A 14,702-nucleotide genomic window follows, 5' to 3' on the forward strand; every position below is an offset into this window, starting at 1 on the left:
TATAGACCGGGAGCGGACACAGGGCATACAGGTACGGCCTGCATCCTTAAGAGGTTAAGGGTACGGTCCCACATACCGCTTACCCAAACTCACTGCACACACAGAGCTGCCGCCAGAAAGCCCTATGTGTATGGTGATCGGGGATAATGCAGCAGATTTAGCGCAGCGTGAAATAGGCTGCGTTAGTGGTATGTGGGACTGTAACCTTAAGATGTATTTGGTATGTTAAATGGTTCATACTTTAAATAAAAATCTTCTTCTCATTATAGTCTATGGACATTCCATTTAGTCATTCACCTTTGAATTCTATAATAAACAGCTATAATACCAGGTAATTTTAATCTTACAATGTGCTACTCTGCCTGGGGACACATGTGGTAACGTTTAATTTCCTAAATATCACTGATTTACATGTAAATGAAATCATATTTCCTTCCCATTATAGTCTATGGACATTCCATTGTGTCATTCACCTTTGCATTCTATAATAAACAGCTATAATCCCAGGTCATTTCCATTTTACACTGTGCTGCTCTGTCTGGGGACACTTGTGGTAAAAGATAATTTGATATGTTAAATGGTTTAGGCTCCAAATAAAATGTTCTTCCCATTATAGTCTATGGACATTCCATTCTACCATTCACCTAGTATTCCATAGAAAACATCTATAATCTTCATTCTCAATAATCCCTCTGAACTCACACAGTATGCCTGCTAAAGATCTATTGGATAATTCGCTCCGTGCCGGATGACTGGCGATGCAGGGCGGAGGCTCGTGACGTCACGGCCACGCCCCCTCAATGCAAGTCTATGGGAGGGGGCGTGATGCCCCCTCCCATAGACTTGCATTGAGGGGCGTGGCTGTGACACCGGGTGCAGCAGGAGGACCCCCGCGATCAGACATCTTATCCCTTCTCCTATGGATAGAGAATAAGATGTCTAGGGGAGGAGTACCCCTTTAAAGTACAAGTTAGTACAAAGAATACCTGCTATGTATGTTTTGGAGTTTTTTTGTAATAATATACGGCTTTATTGGGACAGGGACCATACGTTTTTATTTAGGACCTGAAGCTGCTTTCGTGTAATTGCTGTTATACTACACCACCATACATCTGTACTACAGCGCAGTATAACTGTCAGTGTTACCGAGGTCGGGCCTCATAGGCAACAGCGCCTGGTAGACCTGGAGGCCATGACTGGGGGAGCAAGACAGTTTAACCCTATAGATGCCACAATCAGTACTGACTGCGGCATACATAGGGTTACACTGCCAAGACAGTCGGGAAAGTAATCCCGCCCAGGACATAAAAGTACATCACGGGGTGGAGAGGGGGTTGTGTCATCTATCCCCAGTATCTCAATAACAGGGACCCCAGTGTCCCCAGGTAGGGAGGAGGTACATTTACTATGGGAGCTGCAGAAACAGCCGAGCACAGAGTGAGGTGTCCAGTGATCAGACGCCACATGATCAGCTAGGATCGGGATAACACAACCTTTCTAAAAGGGTCTCAGCAGGTGAAGCCCGGACCGTCCTGGAATTCTTCATCACTGGAATAAGTCCCTTCTCTGTGAGGTGTTTGGGTCTCCAGTAGCAGCTCCCCATGGATTATGCCTGTTGGGTCTTCTCTATGAGGAGCAGTGAATATCACAACCATATACCACACTCTTCTCCTACCATGTAAACTATAGTGATGACATCGCTGGATCGGTGACTACGTTCTAATAGAAAACTTTTATTATCAATTGGGAACAAGTTTGGAGATGCAGTATATGATATATGTATAAATGTCAGATATCCTATGTACATGGTGAATATATAGATGTGAAATCTGCATCATTTATTTCTCTGAATTGGCTTCTCCCCTGTGTGAGTTCTTTTATGCTTATAAAGACTTGTATGATGAGTAAAGCATTTCCCACATTCTGAACATGAAAATTGCTTCTCCCCAGTGTGAGTTCTTTGATGCTGAAGAAGATTTGATTTCTGAGTAAAACATTTCCCACATTCTGCACATGAAAATGGCTTCTCCCCTGTGTGAGTGCTTTTATGCCTATAAAGACTTGAATGATGAGGAAAGCATTTCCCACATTCTGAACATGAAAATGGCTTCTCTCCTGTGTGAGTTATTTTATGCTTATAAAGACTTGTATGATGAGGAAAGCATTTCCCACATTCTGAACATGAAAATGGTTTATCCCCTGTGTGAGTTCTTTGATGTCGAGTAACATCTGATTTGCAAGTAAAACGTTTCCCACATTCTGAGCATGAAAATAGCTTCTCCCCTGTGTGAGTTCTTTTATGTTGAACAAGATTTGATTTATCAGTAAAACATTTCCCACATTCTGAACATGAAAATGGTTTCTCCCCTGTGTGAGTTCTTTGATGTCGCGTAACATCTGACTTGCAAGAAAAACGTTTCCCACATTCTGAGCATGAAAAGGGCTTCTCCCCTGTGTGAGTTCTTTTATGTTGAACAAGATTTGATTTCTTAGTAAAGCAGTTCCCACATTGTGAACATGAAAATGGCTTCACCCCTGTGTGAGTTCTTTGATGTTGAACAAGACTTGATTTTTCAGTAAAACATTTTCCACATTCTGAACATGAAAATGGCTTCTCCCCTGTGTGAGTTCTTTGATGTTTAACAAGACTTGATTTTTCAGTAAAACATTTTCCACATTCTGAACATGAAAATGGCTTCTCCCCTGTGTGAGTTATTTTATGTTGAACAAGATGTGATTTGTCAGTAAAACATTTCCCACATTCTGAGCAAGAATATGGTTTCTTTCCTGTATGAGCTCGTTGATGTCCAACACCCCTTCTGTGACCTTTATTTTGCTGAACATCCTGTGATGAGTGAGAAGACAGGACCTGTATATAAGGATGAGATGACAGATCTTGGCTGTGAAGGGCTGAGGGTGTATCTGGGATAATGGAATGTTCTTCATATGTATCTTGTGTGATATCATCATCTGCTTTATAATCTGAAGATATAAGATTCTCCTCTGATCTCCTGCTACAAGAATCTGCAGAGAATAACACAGATTATATAATTGAGTATTAACCTTATTTACATTTTTCCATCTAGAGTCACATGAGAGTTTGTTTTTTGTGGGACCAATTTTACTGTGAAATAGAAAACAAATTGTGGGATGAAATTCAATTGAAATAAAATGAAATTCTGCAAATTTGAGATTTTTTCATCACCTACTATATAACGTGATGTCACAACTGACGTTATACTTATCCATCAGGTCAGTATCATCTTGTAGAGTTTTCCTTATGCTTTAATTAAAAAAAATGCTTTAACCCCTTAAGGACTTTTAAAGGTTTTTTTCACTTTCGTTTCTTCCACCTCACCTTCTAAAAATCAGAACGCTTTCAGTTTTCTACCTACAGACCCATATGAGGTTGTTGCTGTTTTTTGCGCTACTAATTTTACTTTGTAATGACATCAATCATTTCACCACAAAATCTACGTCAAACCAAAAATAAAAAATTATTTGTGAGGCAAATTTTTTTTTTAAACCCACTATTTTGTAACATTCGGGGGCTTTCGTTTCTGCGCAGAGCACTTTTCGGTAACAATGACACCTTACCTTTATTCTATAGGTCCATATGGTATAAGGACACCCAACTTATATAGGTTTGATTTGTTTTACTTCTTTGCATGTTTAACCTCTTCCTGCATATTGACGTTTATAAAAGGTCAATATGCGGGTCCCCAGCTATGATGCGCGCTCATGAGGTGAGCGCGCATCATAGCTGCACAGTCCCAGCTGCGATCATCAGCCAGGACCCGTGGCTAATGCCGGATATCGCCGTTCCGGCAGATGTCCGGCATTAACACTTTAGACGCGGCGATCAAAGTTGATCGCCGCTTCTAAAAGTGAAAGTAAATCATCCCGGCATCTCAGTCGGGCTGATTGAGACCATCGCGATAAAATCGCGATGTCCCGATCAGCTTGGATGTAGCAGGAGGGTGGCTTACCTGCCTTCTGTGCGTCTGATGGTCGATTGATTGCGCCAAGCCTGAAATCCAGGCTTGAGCAATCAACCGCCGATAACACTGATCAGTGCAATGTTAATACATGGCAAGTGATCAGTGTAAAGATCAGTGTGTGCAGTCTTATAGTCCTCTATGGGATAACAATGATCAATGTAAAAGATCAGTGTGTGCAGTTATATAGCCCCCTCTGGGATAACAATGATCAGTGTGTGCAGTGTTATAGTCTCCTATGGGATAACAATGATCAGTATAAGAGATCAGTGTGTGCAGTGTTATAGTCTCCTATGGGATAACAATGATCAGTGTAAGAGATCAGTGTGTGTAGTGTTATAGTCTCCTATGGGATAACAATGATCAGTATAAGAGATCAGTGTGTGCAGTGTTATAGTCTCCTATGGGATAACAATGATCAGTGTAAGAGATCAGTGTGTGTAGTGTTATAGTCTCCTATGGGATAACAATGATCAGTATAAGAGATCAGTGTGTGCAGTGTTATAGTCTCCTATGGGATAACAATGATCAATGTAAAATATCAGTGTGTGCAGTGCTATAGTCCCCTATGGGATAACAATGATCAATGTAAAAGATCAGTGTGTGCAGTGTTATAGGTCCCTATGGGATAACAATGATCAATGTAAAAGATCAGTGTGTGCAGTGTTATAGTCTCCTATGGGATAACAATGATCAATGTAAAAGATCAGTGTGTGCAGTGTTATAGGTCCCTATGGGATACCAATGATCAGTAGAAGAGATCAGTGTGTGCAGTGTTATAGGTCCCTATGGGATAACAATGATCAGTATAAGAGATCAGTGTGTGCAGTGTTATAGGTCCCTATGGGATAACAATGATCAGTATAAGAGATCAGTGTGTGCAGTGTTATAGGTCCCTATGGGATACCAATGATCAGTAGAAGAGATCAGTGTGTGCAGTGTTATAGGTCCCTATGGGATAACAATGATCAGTATAAGAGATCAGTGTGTGCAGTGTTATAGGTCCCTATGGGATACCAATGATCAGTAGAAGAGATCAGTGTGTGCAGTGTTATAGGTCCCTATGGGATAACAATGATCAGTATAAGAGATCAGTGTGTGCAGTGTTATAGGTCCCTATGGGATAACAATGATCAGTATAAGAGATCAGTGTGTGCAGTGTTATAGGTCCCTATGGGAGCTATAACACTGCAAAAAAAAAGTGAAAAAAAAAAGTTAATTAAGATCATTTAACCCTTTCCCTAATAAAAGTTTGAATCACCCCCTTTTTCCCATAAAAATAACCTGTGTAAATAAAAATATGTGGTATCGCCACATGCGTAAATGCACAAACTATAAAAATATATCGTTAATTAAACCGCACGGTCAATGGCGTACGCGCAAAAAAATTCCAACGTCCAAAATTCTGTATTTTTGGTCACTTTTTATATCATGAAAAAATGAATAAAAAGCGATCAAAACGTCAGATCAATACAAAAATGTTAGCGATAAAAACTTCAGATCATGGCACAAAAAAATGAGCCCTCATTCCGGCCCGTACCCGGAAAAATAAAAAAGCTATAGGGGTCAGAAGATGACAATTTTAAATGTATACATTTCCCTGCATGTAGTTATGATTTTTTCCAAAAGTAAGACAATATCCATCCTATATAAGTAGGGGATCATTATAATCGTATGGACCTACAGAATAATGATAAGGTGTCATTTTTACCGAAAAATTTACTGTGTAGAAACGCAAGCCCCCAAAAGTTACAAAATGGCGGGGTTTCCATTTCGCTGTAGATTTTTGGGTAAAATGACTGATGTCATTACAAAGTAGATTTGGTGGCACAAAAAATAAGCCATAATATGGATTTTTAGGTGCAAAATTTAAAGGGTTATGATTTTTAAAATTTAAGGAGCAAAAAACGAAAGTGCCAAAACGGAAAAACGCTCGGTCCTTAACCCCTTAAGGACCAAGCGTTTTTCTGTTTTTGCACTTTTGTTTTTTCCTCCTTACCTTTTAAAAATCATAACCCTTTCAATTTTGCCCCTAAAAATCTATATGATGGCTTATTTTTTGTGCCACCAAATCTACTATGTAATAATATTTTACCCAAAAATCTACAGCGAAACGGGGAAAAAAATAATTGTGTAACAAAACTGAAGAAAAAACACAATTTTGTATCTTTGGGGGGTTTCCGTTTCTACACAGTGCACTTTTCGGTAAAAATGACACCTTCTCTTTATTCTGTAGGTCCATACGATTAAAATGATCCCCTACTTATATAGGTTTGATTTTGTCGTACTTTTGGAAAAAATCATAACTACATGCACAAAAATTAATACATTTAAAATTGTCCTCTATGAGGGTTCATTTTTTGCGCCGTGATCTGAAGTTTTAAATGGTACCATTGTTTTGATCAGACTTTTTGATCGCTTTTTATAAAATTTTTTATAGTGTAAAAGTGCCCAAAAATACGCTATTTTGGACTTTGGAATTTTTTTTGCGCATACGCCATTGACCGTGTGGTTTAATTAAGGATATATTTTTATACTTCGGACATTTACACACGCGGTGATACCACATATGTTTATTTTTATTATGTTTATATATTTTTTATATGGAATTTAGGAAAAACGAGGGTGATTTGAACTTTTAATAAGGAAGGGGTTACTGTGTGTGTTTTTTAACTTTCTTTTTTTTTTTTTTGTTTTTACACCTTTAGTCCTCTTAGGGGACTTTTAGGAGGAATCATTTGATTCCTCATACAGATCAATGGGGTTTCATAGAACCCCATTGATCTGTGTGCTCTGCGCTCGATTGATAAAGCCTGGTCCTGCGAGGCTTTATCATTCAGAGTGCAGGAGCCGGCAGCAACGGAAAGGTAAGCCCTCAGGCTAAGTGGATCGCCCCCCCCGCGATCGCGCCGCGGAGGGGCGATCCACCCCACTGGACCCCCAGGTAGCGTTTACAGGTACCTTTACAGGTACCTTTTGACAGCGGCGATCTAAAGAGTTAATAGCCAGCCGAGGCGATCGCAGCATGTCGGCTATTGACGCCGGCCCCCAGCTACAGGAATCAGCTAAGGGCCGGCCGGTATGACGCGGGCTCGAGTCGGGAGCCCGCGTCGTACCCCGGTAACGGCGCATGGACGAGTATAGACGTCCATGGCTGTTATCGGGTTAAGGGGTTAAAATTGTCCTCTTCTGACCCCCATAACTTTATTATCTTTCCGTATACAGGGATGTGTGAGGGTCATTTTTTGCACTGTGATCTGAAGTTTTTATCTTTACCATTTTTATGTTTTTTATTGGACTTTTTATACATTTTTTTAGGGTATACAAAGTGACCAAATATGCGCAATTCTGGACTTTGGTATTTTGACCGTGCGGTTTAGAAAACGTTAAATTTTTTATAGTTCTGACATTTACACATGCGACAAAACCACATATGTTTATTTTTTGTTAATTTTTTTATATGGGAAAAGGGGGTGATTCAAACTTCTATTAGGGAAGGGGTTAAATCATAGGGGACTATTACATACAATCCTTGATTACATACACTGAACAATACTGCAGCATAGCATTGATCAGTGTTATCAGTACTCCATTACTCCAGCCTGACATGGTGGACTGGAGCCTTGGAGAACCGATCGGATGGGGAGGAGGCAGTTAAGGGCCCTCCCACCATCCTCTCAGCTGATCGGGACATCGCGATTTCCCCGTGATGATCCCGATCAGCTCCACTAAGCTCCCTGCAGTGTATATTTAACCCTTCCAGTACTTATCTCTGCTGACACTTCAGTCCGGGTCAGGAACTGTCTAGAGTAGGAACAAATCCCCATAGCAAACCTCTCCTGCTCTGGACAGTTCCTGACATGGACAGATGTGTCAGCAGAGAGCACTGCAGTCCGACTAAAAGAACTACACAACTTCCTCTGAAGCATACATCAGCTGATAAGTATTGGAAGGGTTAAGATTTTTAAATTAAACTAATTTACAGATCTGTATAACTTTCTAAACTATGGGTGTGGGGGGGGGGCTCAGCTAAATGTAAGTCAAAACTGGGGAGCACACAGCGGGCAAAACACAAGTACACAAAACAAGAAAAAGGGCTACCACAGTAATGTACTGCACACCCAAAAAGAATAAATGGAAGTCAATAATACTATAAACACATCAGGTTTATTAAATCTCCATCACATACAAAAAAACAACAACAAGCTAAAACCACATAAAAGATGTCCTGTGAAAGGGACACCAAGACAAAACACTGGAGGGGGCCAGACGCTCTCCCTCCTGGAGCATGGATGAAAACAGTACAATAAATACAAGTGACCATAGACAGGGAATAGGTAAACACACATATACATGAATAATTGCACAAAAACTCCCTAAGATCCCCAGCTGCCGACTAATACAAACATATTACACCAAGTAGCTAAAGTAGTTCTAGGCAGATACTAGCAGAGTGAATATAAAGTGCATCCAAATGGAGTATAAGAAAAGACCTGTGTCCTAATGGCAAATGCATCAGAAAATTTGGGGTATGAAATGGTCCATGCTCCACCGAGTCCCACGCGTTCCGTTGCTAAGAGCAACTTCCCACCTTATGTGTAGAAATGAGCCACAGCTGGTGGACCGCAATGCACGCCGTCCCTCCCCCATGCTCTCATTGGAGGAAGTCTGGCGTCAGTAAGTACTTCCTGTCAGGTCATGTGGCCCTGAAATAATAACTTTATTAGAATAATGAATGAAAACCACATATATGAAGAACCAAGAATAATACATTTAGCCCTTCAGAAACAAGAAAAAGTCTAAAGGAAAAGAAGCATCTATGTTCTAACCGTGTCACGTTTCCGGAAGTGTTCACCACTTGTAGTGCTGCCGACGAGTGTCCAATACACTACACATGCGCTACGACTAGTATGGATTCCCATAAAAAAAATACACTGTGCCCAGACTGCGCGACTCCGCGATCCTCCACATATGTGTATTCTATCGGCGGTACTGCACGTGCACGGTATCATTGGGTCACCATGGGTGCCGGTGGTATCCCGCAGGCACAGAGACCGGTGAATTAGCGTCTGCGCATTGTGGACCATCAACTTGGAATCTATACAAGTTCTAACGCATGCGCACAGTGTATTTTTTAATGAGAATCCATACTAGTCGTAGCGCATGTGTAGTGTATTGGACACTCGTCGGCAGCACTACAAGTGGTGAACACTTCCGGACACGTGACACGGTTAGAACATAGATGCTTCTTTTCCTTTAGACTTTTTCTTGTTTCTGAAGGGCTAAATGTATTATTCTTGGTTCTTCATATATGTGGTTTTCATTCATTATTCTAATAAAGTTAGGATTTCAGGGCCACATGACCTGACAGGAAGTACTTACTGACGCCGGACTTCCTCCAATGAGAGCATGGGGGAGGGACAGCGTGCATTGCGGTCCACCAGCTGTGGCTCATTTCTACACATAAGGTGGGAAGTTGCCCTTAGCAACGGAACGCTTGGGGCTCGGTGGAGCATGGACCATTTCATACCCCAAATTTTCTGATGCATTTGCCATTAGGACACAGGTCTTTTCTTATACTCCATTTGGATGCACTTTATATTCACTCTGCTAGTATCTGCCTAGAACTACTTTAGCTACTTGGTGTAATATGTTTGTATTAGTCGGCAGCTGGGGATCTTAGGGAGTTTTTGTACAATTATTCATGTATATGTGTGTTTACCTATTCCCTGTCTATGGTCACTTGTATTTATTGTACTGTTTTCATCCATGCTCCAGGAGGGAGAGCGTCTGGCCCCCTCCAGTGTTTTGTCTTGGTGTCCCTTTCACAGGACATCTTTTATGTGGTTTTTAGCTTGTTTTTTTTGTATGTGATGGAGATTTAATAAACTTGATGTGTTTGTAGTATTATTAACTTCCATTTATTCTTTTTGGGTGTGCAGTACATTACTGTGGTAGCCCTTTTTCTTGTTTTGTGTACCTGTATAACTTTCTGGCATCAGTTGATTTGGACTTTTTCCCCCCCCCTTCAGAGTACCCCTTTAAGCCACAGAACATAAATGGTTTTCTCATCCTGCCTACATTTCCCGAGAGGTGGAGTCTGATCACTGCAGTTCACCTAATGAGACCAACCTGATCACCTGACTAGACTCTACCGACCAGAAGCCTAAACTGCTAAGACTTGTTCTTATTTTCAAGCTTTATATCCTGTACATTCACTTTGCTGACATGGCTTTAGCTGAAATGTCCTTCCCATAGGGTCCATGACTGATCGTCCGGCATCTAGGTCTCTTCCTCCTAGTCTCTACTGAGCAGCAATGTTTCCATCCAGGGGTGTAATGATCATGGCTGCAGGGGGGCTCCTCTGGGGGTCCTGGTAGGGGGGGAGGGGTGAACAGAAGATACAGAACAGTCTGTGGGGCAAAGTAATAGTGTGGGGGCATAAAAGGTGTAGAATCTATAGTAAGAGCGCACAGAAGGGCCTGTGGTCTAAGATTTGCCTTGGAGCCCCAAAAAACCTCTAGTTACACCATTACATCCCCCAAGAATAACTGCAGCCAGTGAACAAGAAGAATCTGTGACTGTTCTCTGCATTTAGTGATTACTACTCACCTGGGTGGTTACCTGAAGGAATGTCCTCCTTACACTGCTCATCGCCGCTCATATCTGTCTCTTCTTCTTCCTTTATGTCTGTAGCATTAATATAGATCAGGTCTTTCTCTGTGAGAATGTCCTCCTTATACTGCTCATCAGGGCTCACATCTGTCTCTTCTTCTTCCTTTATGTCTGTAGCATTAATATAGATCAGGTCTTTCTCTGTAGGAATGTCCTCTTTATACTGCTCATCACCGCTCACATCTGTTTCTTCTTCTTCCTTTATGTCTGTAGCATTAATATAGATCAGATCTTTCTCTGTAGGAATGTCCTCCTTATACTGCTCATCACGGCTCACATCTGTCTCTTCTTCTTCCTTTATGTCTGTAGCATTAATATAGATCAGGTCTTTCTCTGTGGGAATGTCCTCCTTATACTGCTCATCACGGCTCACATCTGTCTCTTCTTCTTCCTTTATGTCTGTAGCATTAATATAGATCATGTCTTTCTCTGTAGGAATGTCCTCTTTATACTGCTCATCACCGCTCACATCTGTTTCTTCTTCTTCCTTTATGTCTGTAGCATTAATATAGATCATATCTTTATCTGTAGGAATGTCCTCCTTATACTGCTCATCACCGCTCACTTCTGTCTCTGGAGCAATAATATAGATTAGATCTTTCTCTGTAGGAATCTCCTCCTTATACTGCTCATCATCGCTCAAATCTGTCTCTGGAGCATTAATATTGTTTGGATCTTCTCCCTGATTCATAAGATATGGAAGAAATATTGTAAAAGTCATCAGACAGTAGGAGAAGTCACATGGGATGTTATAGATGAGCAGGAGATGAGGAGTCATGGAGGGTGAGGGGACTGATCACAAGAGCTTCACAGCCCTTCTACAGATCATAGGGAATATCTCCATCTACCTGATCATCCTGTGGAAGAAGAGGACGGGGACACCTCTCTGGTGCTGTTCTCTTACTGGATCTGACTGTAGGGAACACATACAGAGACTGAATTCATTCTTTACATACAAATAATGAGAGGACGTGTGTATATAGTCATGTCTATTACCTGCTGATGTGAGGGGCTGCTGATCCTCCATCATGACCTGATCCTTGTACACTGATCCTTGTGTCCTTCTACATACTCCCACTCCTCCATGGAGAAATAGACCGCCACGTCCTGACACCTTATAGGAACCTGACACATAATGATACAGTCATCACCCCGACCCCTCCAGTGGTGTTACTGTATAATGTCCCAGCATTCCCAGCAGTGTCACCTCTCCAGTCATCACCAGACCCCTCCATTACTGTATAATGTCCCAGCATTCCCAGCAATGTCACCTCTCCAGTCATCACCAGACCCCTCCATTACTGTATAATGTCCCAGCAGTGTCACCTCTCCAGTCATCACCAGACCCCTCCATTACTGTATAATGTCCCAGCATTCCCAGCAGTGTCACCTCTCCAGTCATCACCAGACCCCTCCATTACTGTATAATGTCCCAGCATTCCCAGCAGTGTCACCTCTCCAGTCATCACCAGACCCCTCCATTAATGTATAATGTCCCAGCATTCCCAGCAGTGTCACCTCTCCAGTCATCACCAGACCCCTCCATTACTGTATAATGTCCCAGCAGGGTCACCTCTCCAGTCATCACCAGACCCCTCCATTACTGTATAATGTCCCAGCAGTGTCACCTCTCCAGTCATCACCAGACCCCTCCATTACTGTATAATGTCCCAGCAGTGTCACCTCTCCAGTCATCACCAGACCCCTCCATTACTGTATAATTCACCAGCAGTGTCACCTCTCCAGTCATCACCAGACCCCTCCATTACTGTATAATGTCCCAGCAGTGTCACCTCTCTAGTCATCACCAGACCCTCCATTACTGTATAATGTCCCAGCAGTGTCACCTCTCCAGTCATCACCAGACCCCTCCATTATTGTATAATGTCCCAGCAGTGTCACCTCTCCAGTCATCATCAGACCCCTCCATTACTGTATAATATCCCAGCAGTGTCACCTCTCCAGTCATCACCAGACCCCTCCATTACTGTATAATGTCCCAGCAGTGTCACCTCTCCAGTCATCACCAGACCCCTCCATTACTGTATAATGTCCCAGCAGTGTCACCTCTCCAGTCATCACCAGACCCCTCCATTACTGTATAATGTCCCAGCAGTGTCACCTCTTCAGTCATCACCAGACCCCTCCATTACTGTATAATGTCCCAGCAGTGTCACCTCTCCAGTCATCACCAGACCCCTCCATTACTGTATAATGTCCCAGCAGTGTAACCTCTCCAGTCATCACCAGACCCCTCCATTACTGTTTAATGTCCCAGCAGTGTCACCTCTCCAGTCATCACCAGACCCCTCCATTACTGTATAATGTCCCAGCAGTGTCACCTCTCCAGTCATCACCAGACCCCTCCATTACTGTATAATGTCCCAGTAGTGTCACCTCTCCAGTCACTAGATGAGGAGACATTATAAGAGTTTTCAGATTTCTCTTTAAGAAAAAATCCATTGTCCGAGGGCTGTAAAATAAGAGACTAGAGCGCACTCCCCTCTCCCGTCCAGTGGTGGCGCTCTGGTCCTCCAGGTCTTCTGAGGTCGCTCTCCCTGCTCTGCTGAAGACGTTGTGAATCCATTTCTCCTAATCTCTGAGGATGCGGTGTATTCAGAACGTCTTCATCAGAGCAGGGAGAAGAATAGAGGGATTCAATATGACATTGTCCAATGAAGAATACTGAAATGTGTCCACTAGGGGGCACAATATACATCACAATTACATCAGGATTTTATGTGAATTGTGATATGTCCCCCCGGAAGAACCTGCTATTACCTGCAGCAGAGGCCGAGCATCATATACCGTTACACACGCAGGGTCTGGGCCACCACCGGAGTCAGTGTTTCCCAAGCAGGGTGGCTCCAGCTGTTACAGCATTTGGCTGTCAGGGCATGCTGGGAGTTGTAGTTTCACAACAGCTGGAGGCACGCTGGTTTGGAAACACTGTCTTAAGTAATAATAGGGGCGCGGGAGAAACATAAAAAACCTGATGCTTACATAGTCCTGTATGGAAGAAGTGGCTGATACCCGGAGAAAAGAGACTGACCAGGTGACAGGATGGGCGGGTAAGTGACCTGATACCTTCACCATCCAGACATCCCTGGGGGGCAGTATAGGCAGGAAATCAGGCAAACAACCGCTGGCCGGCACAGCGCTCCCTAGAAAAACAACCGCACAGCGCCATGTCTAAGCCACGCCCACCTACATTATTTTATTACAAAAATGGGATATAAACTTATTAGGGGAGGGGCTTCTATTACAAACCCTGAATAACGCTCTGCCATAGTGATCAGTGTTATCGGTGCTCGGCTTATACAGGCTGTGGAGGTGTCTGTATACTTAGAGCACCGATCTGAGCACAGAGCACGGTAAGGGGCCCTCCGGCCGTCATCTCAGCTGATCTAGACTCCGCCCCCCAACAACTGCATTTTACTCATTTTAGATCCTGCAATCGACTTTGATCATGGAATCTAAAGGGTTAATGGTGATGAGCGTCATTAGTGGTGAGTCCTGGCTGCTTATAGCTCCTGAGCTCACCTCAAAGTCCCATATGGGGCACAGAATGTAAATATACATCGTGTCCTTAAGGGTTAATAATAAACATCCCCAATAATCCTGATCTGATGGTGACCGCACACACATACCTGTATCTGTAGAGGAGCCGTGTGCTTACAGGACCTGCGATGATGTCACCGTCATGTGATCAGTCACATGGAGGAGGAGGAGTCACATGATCAGGGGCTGCTGCTCTGAGAGATCTCCTCACACAACACAACAGCAGTGACTGCCCCACCAGGACCTGCTCTGTATCTGCTACATGCAGGAGGTGTAGGACCTGTGATGATGTCACAATCATGTGACCAGTACATTTGGGGGTAAAGTTTTGCAGTATAGATGCGACTAAGGCTAAAGGACCTGTGGGGAGGATCATGTGACAGGAGTGGGCGGAGTTCAACAGTGCAGGATAGAAGAGATTGTGATTGAAGGACCTGTGATAATGATCATGTAACAGCAGAGTCCTGT

At 42.8% G+C, this 14,702-nt stretch overlaps 1 protein-coding gene across 2 annotated transcripts; it reads right to left on the reverse strand.

The window, feature by feature from the left end:
• Positions 1–992: 992 nt before the first annotated feature.
• Positions 993–14,451, reverse strand: LOC130315688 (zinc finger protein 436-like). 2 transcript variants are annotated; one of them, XM_056552762.1, is made up of 5 exons: positions 14,324–14,451; positions 11,670–11,798; positions 11,522–11,586; positions 10,611–11,355; positions 993–3,024 (listed from the first exon to the last, which is right to left on the reverse strand). In XM_056552762.1, exons 2-5 carry the CDS (start codon positions 11,701–11,703, stop codon positions 1,835–1,837), a joined length of 2,034 nt encoding a protein of 677 aa, XP_056408737.1. In that variant the 5' UTR covers positions 11,704–11,798; positions 14,324–14,451; the 3' UTR covers positions 993–1,834. The 2 variants fall into 2 exon arrangements, with proteins under 2 accessions (XP_056408737.1, XP_056408738.1); XM_056552763.1 differs by lacking the exon at positions 14,324–14,451 and having other exon boundaries at positions 11,670–11,885.
• Between the last annotated feature and the right edge of the window lie 251 nt (positions 14,452–14,702).

The sequence above is a fragment of the Hyla sarda genome, unplaced genomic scaffold (genome assembly GCF_029499605.1).
Source record: "Hyla sarda isolate aHylSar1 unplaced genomic scaffold, aHylSar1.hap1 scaffold_1880, whole genome shotgun sequence".
NCBI classification, from domain to species: Eukaryota; Metazoa; Chordata; class Amphibia; order Anura; family Hylidae; genus Hyla; species Hyla sarda.

Bases quoted from the DNA above. Each gene is read 5' to 3' on its own strand.
- LOC130315688 (XM_056552762.1), bottom strand. From the start codon at position 11,703: ATGATGGAGGATCAGCAGCCCCTCACATCAGCAG. The intron at 11,587-11,669 runs GTAATAGACATG...TGTTCCCTACAG, and splicing joins GCAGCCCCTCACATCAGCAG to TCAGATCCAGTAAGAGAACA. The intron at 11,356-11,521 runs GTAGATGGAGAT...CTTATGAATCAG, and splicing joins TTCTTCCACAGGATGATCAG to GGAGAAGATCCAAACAATAT.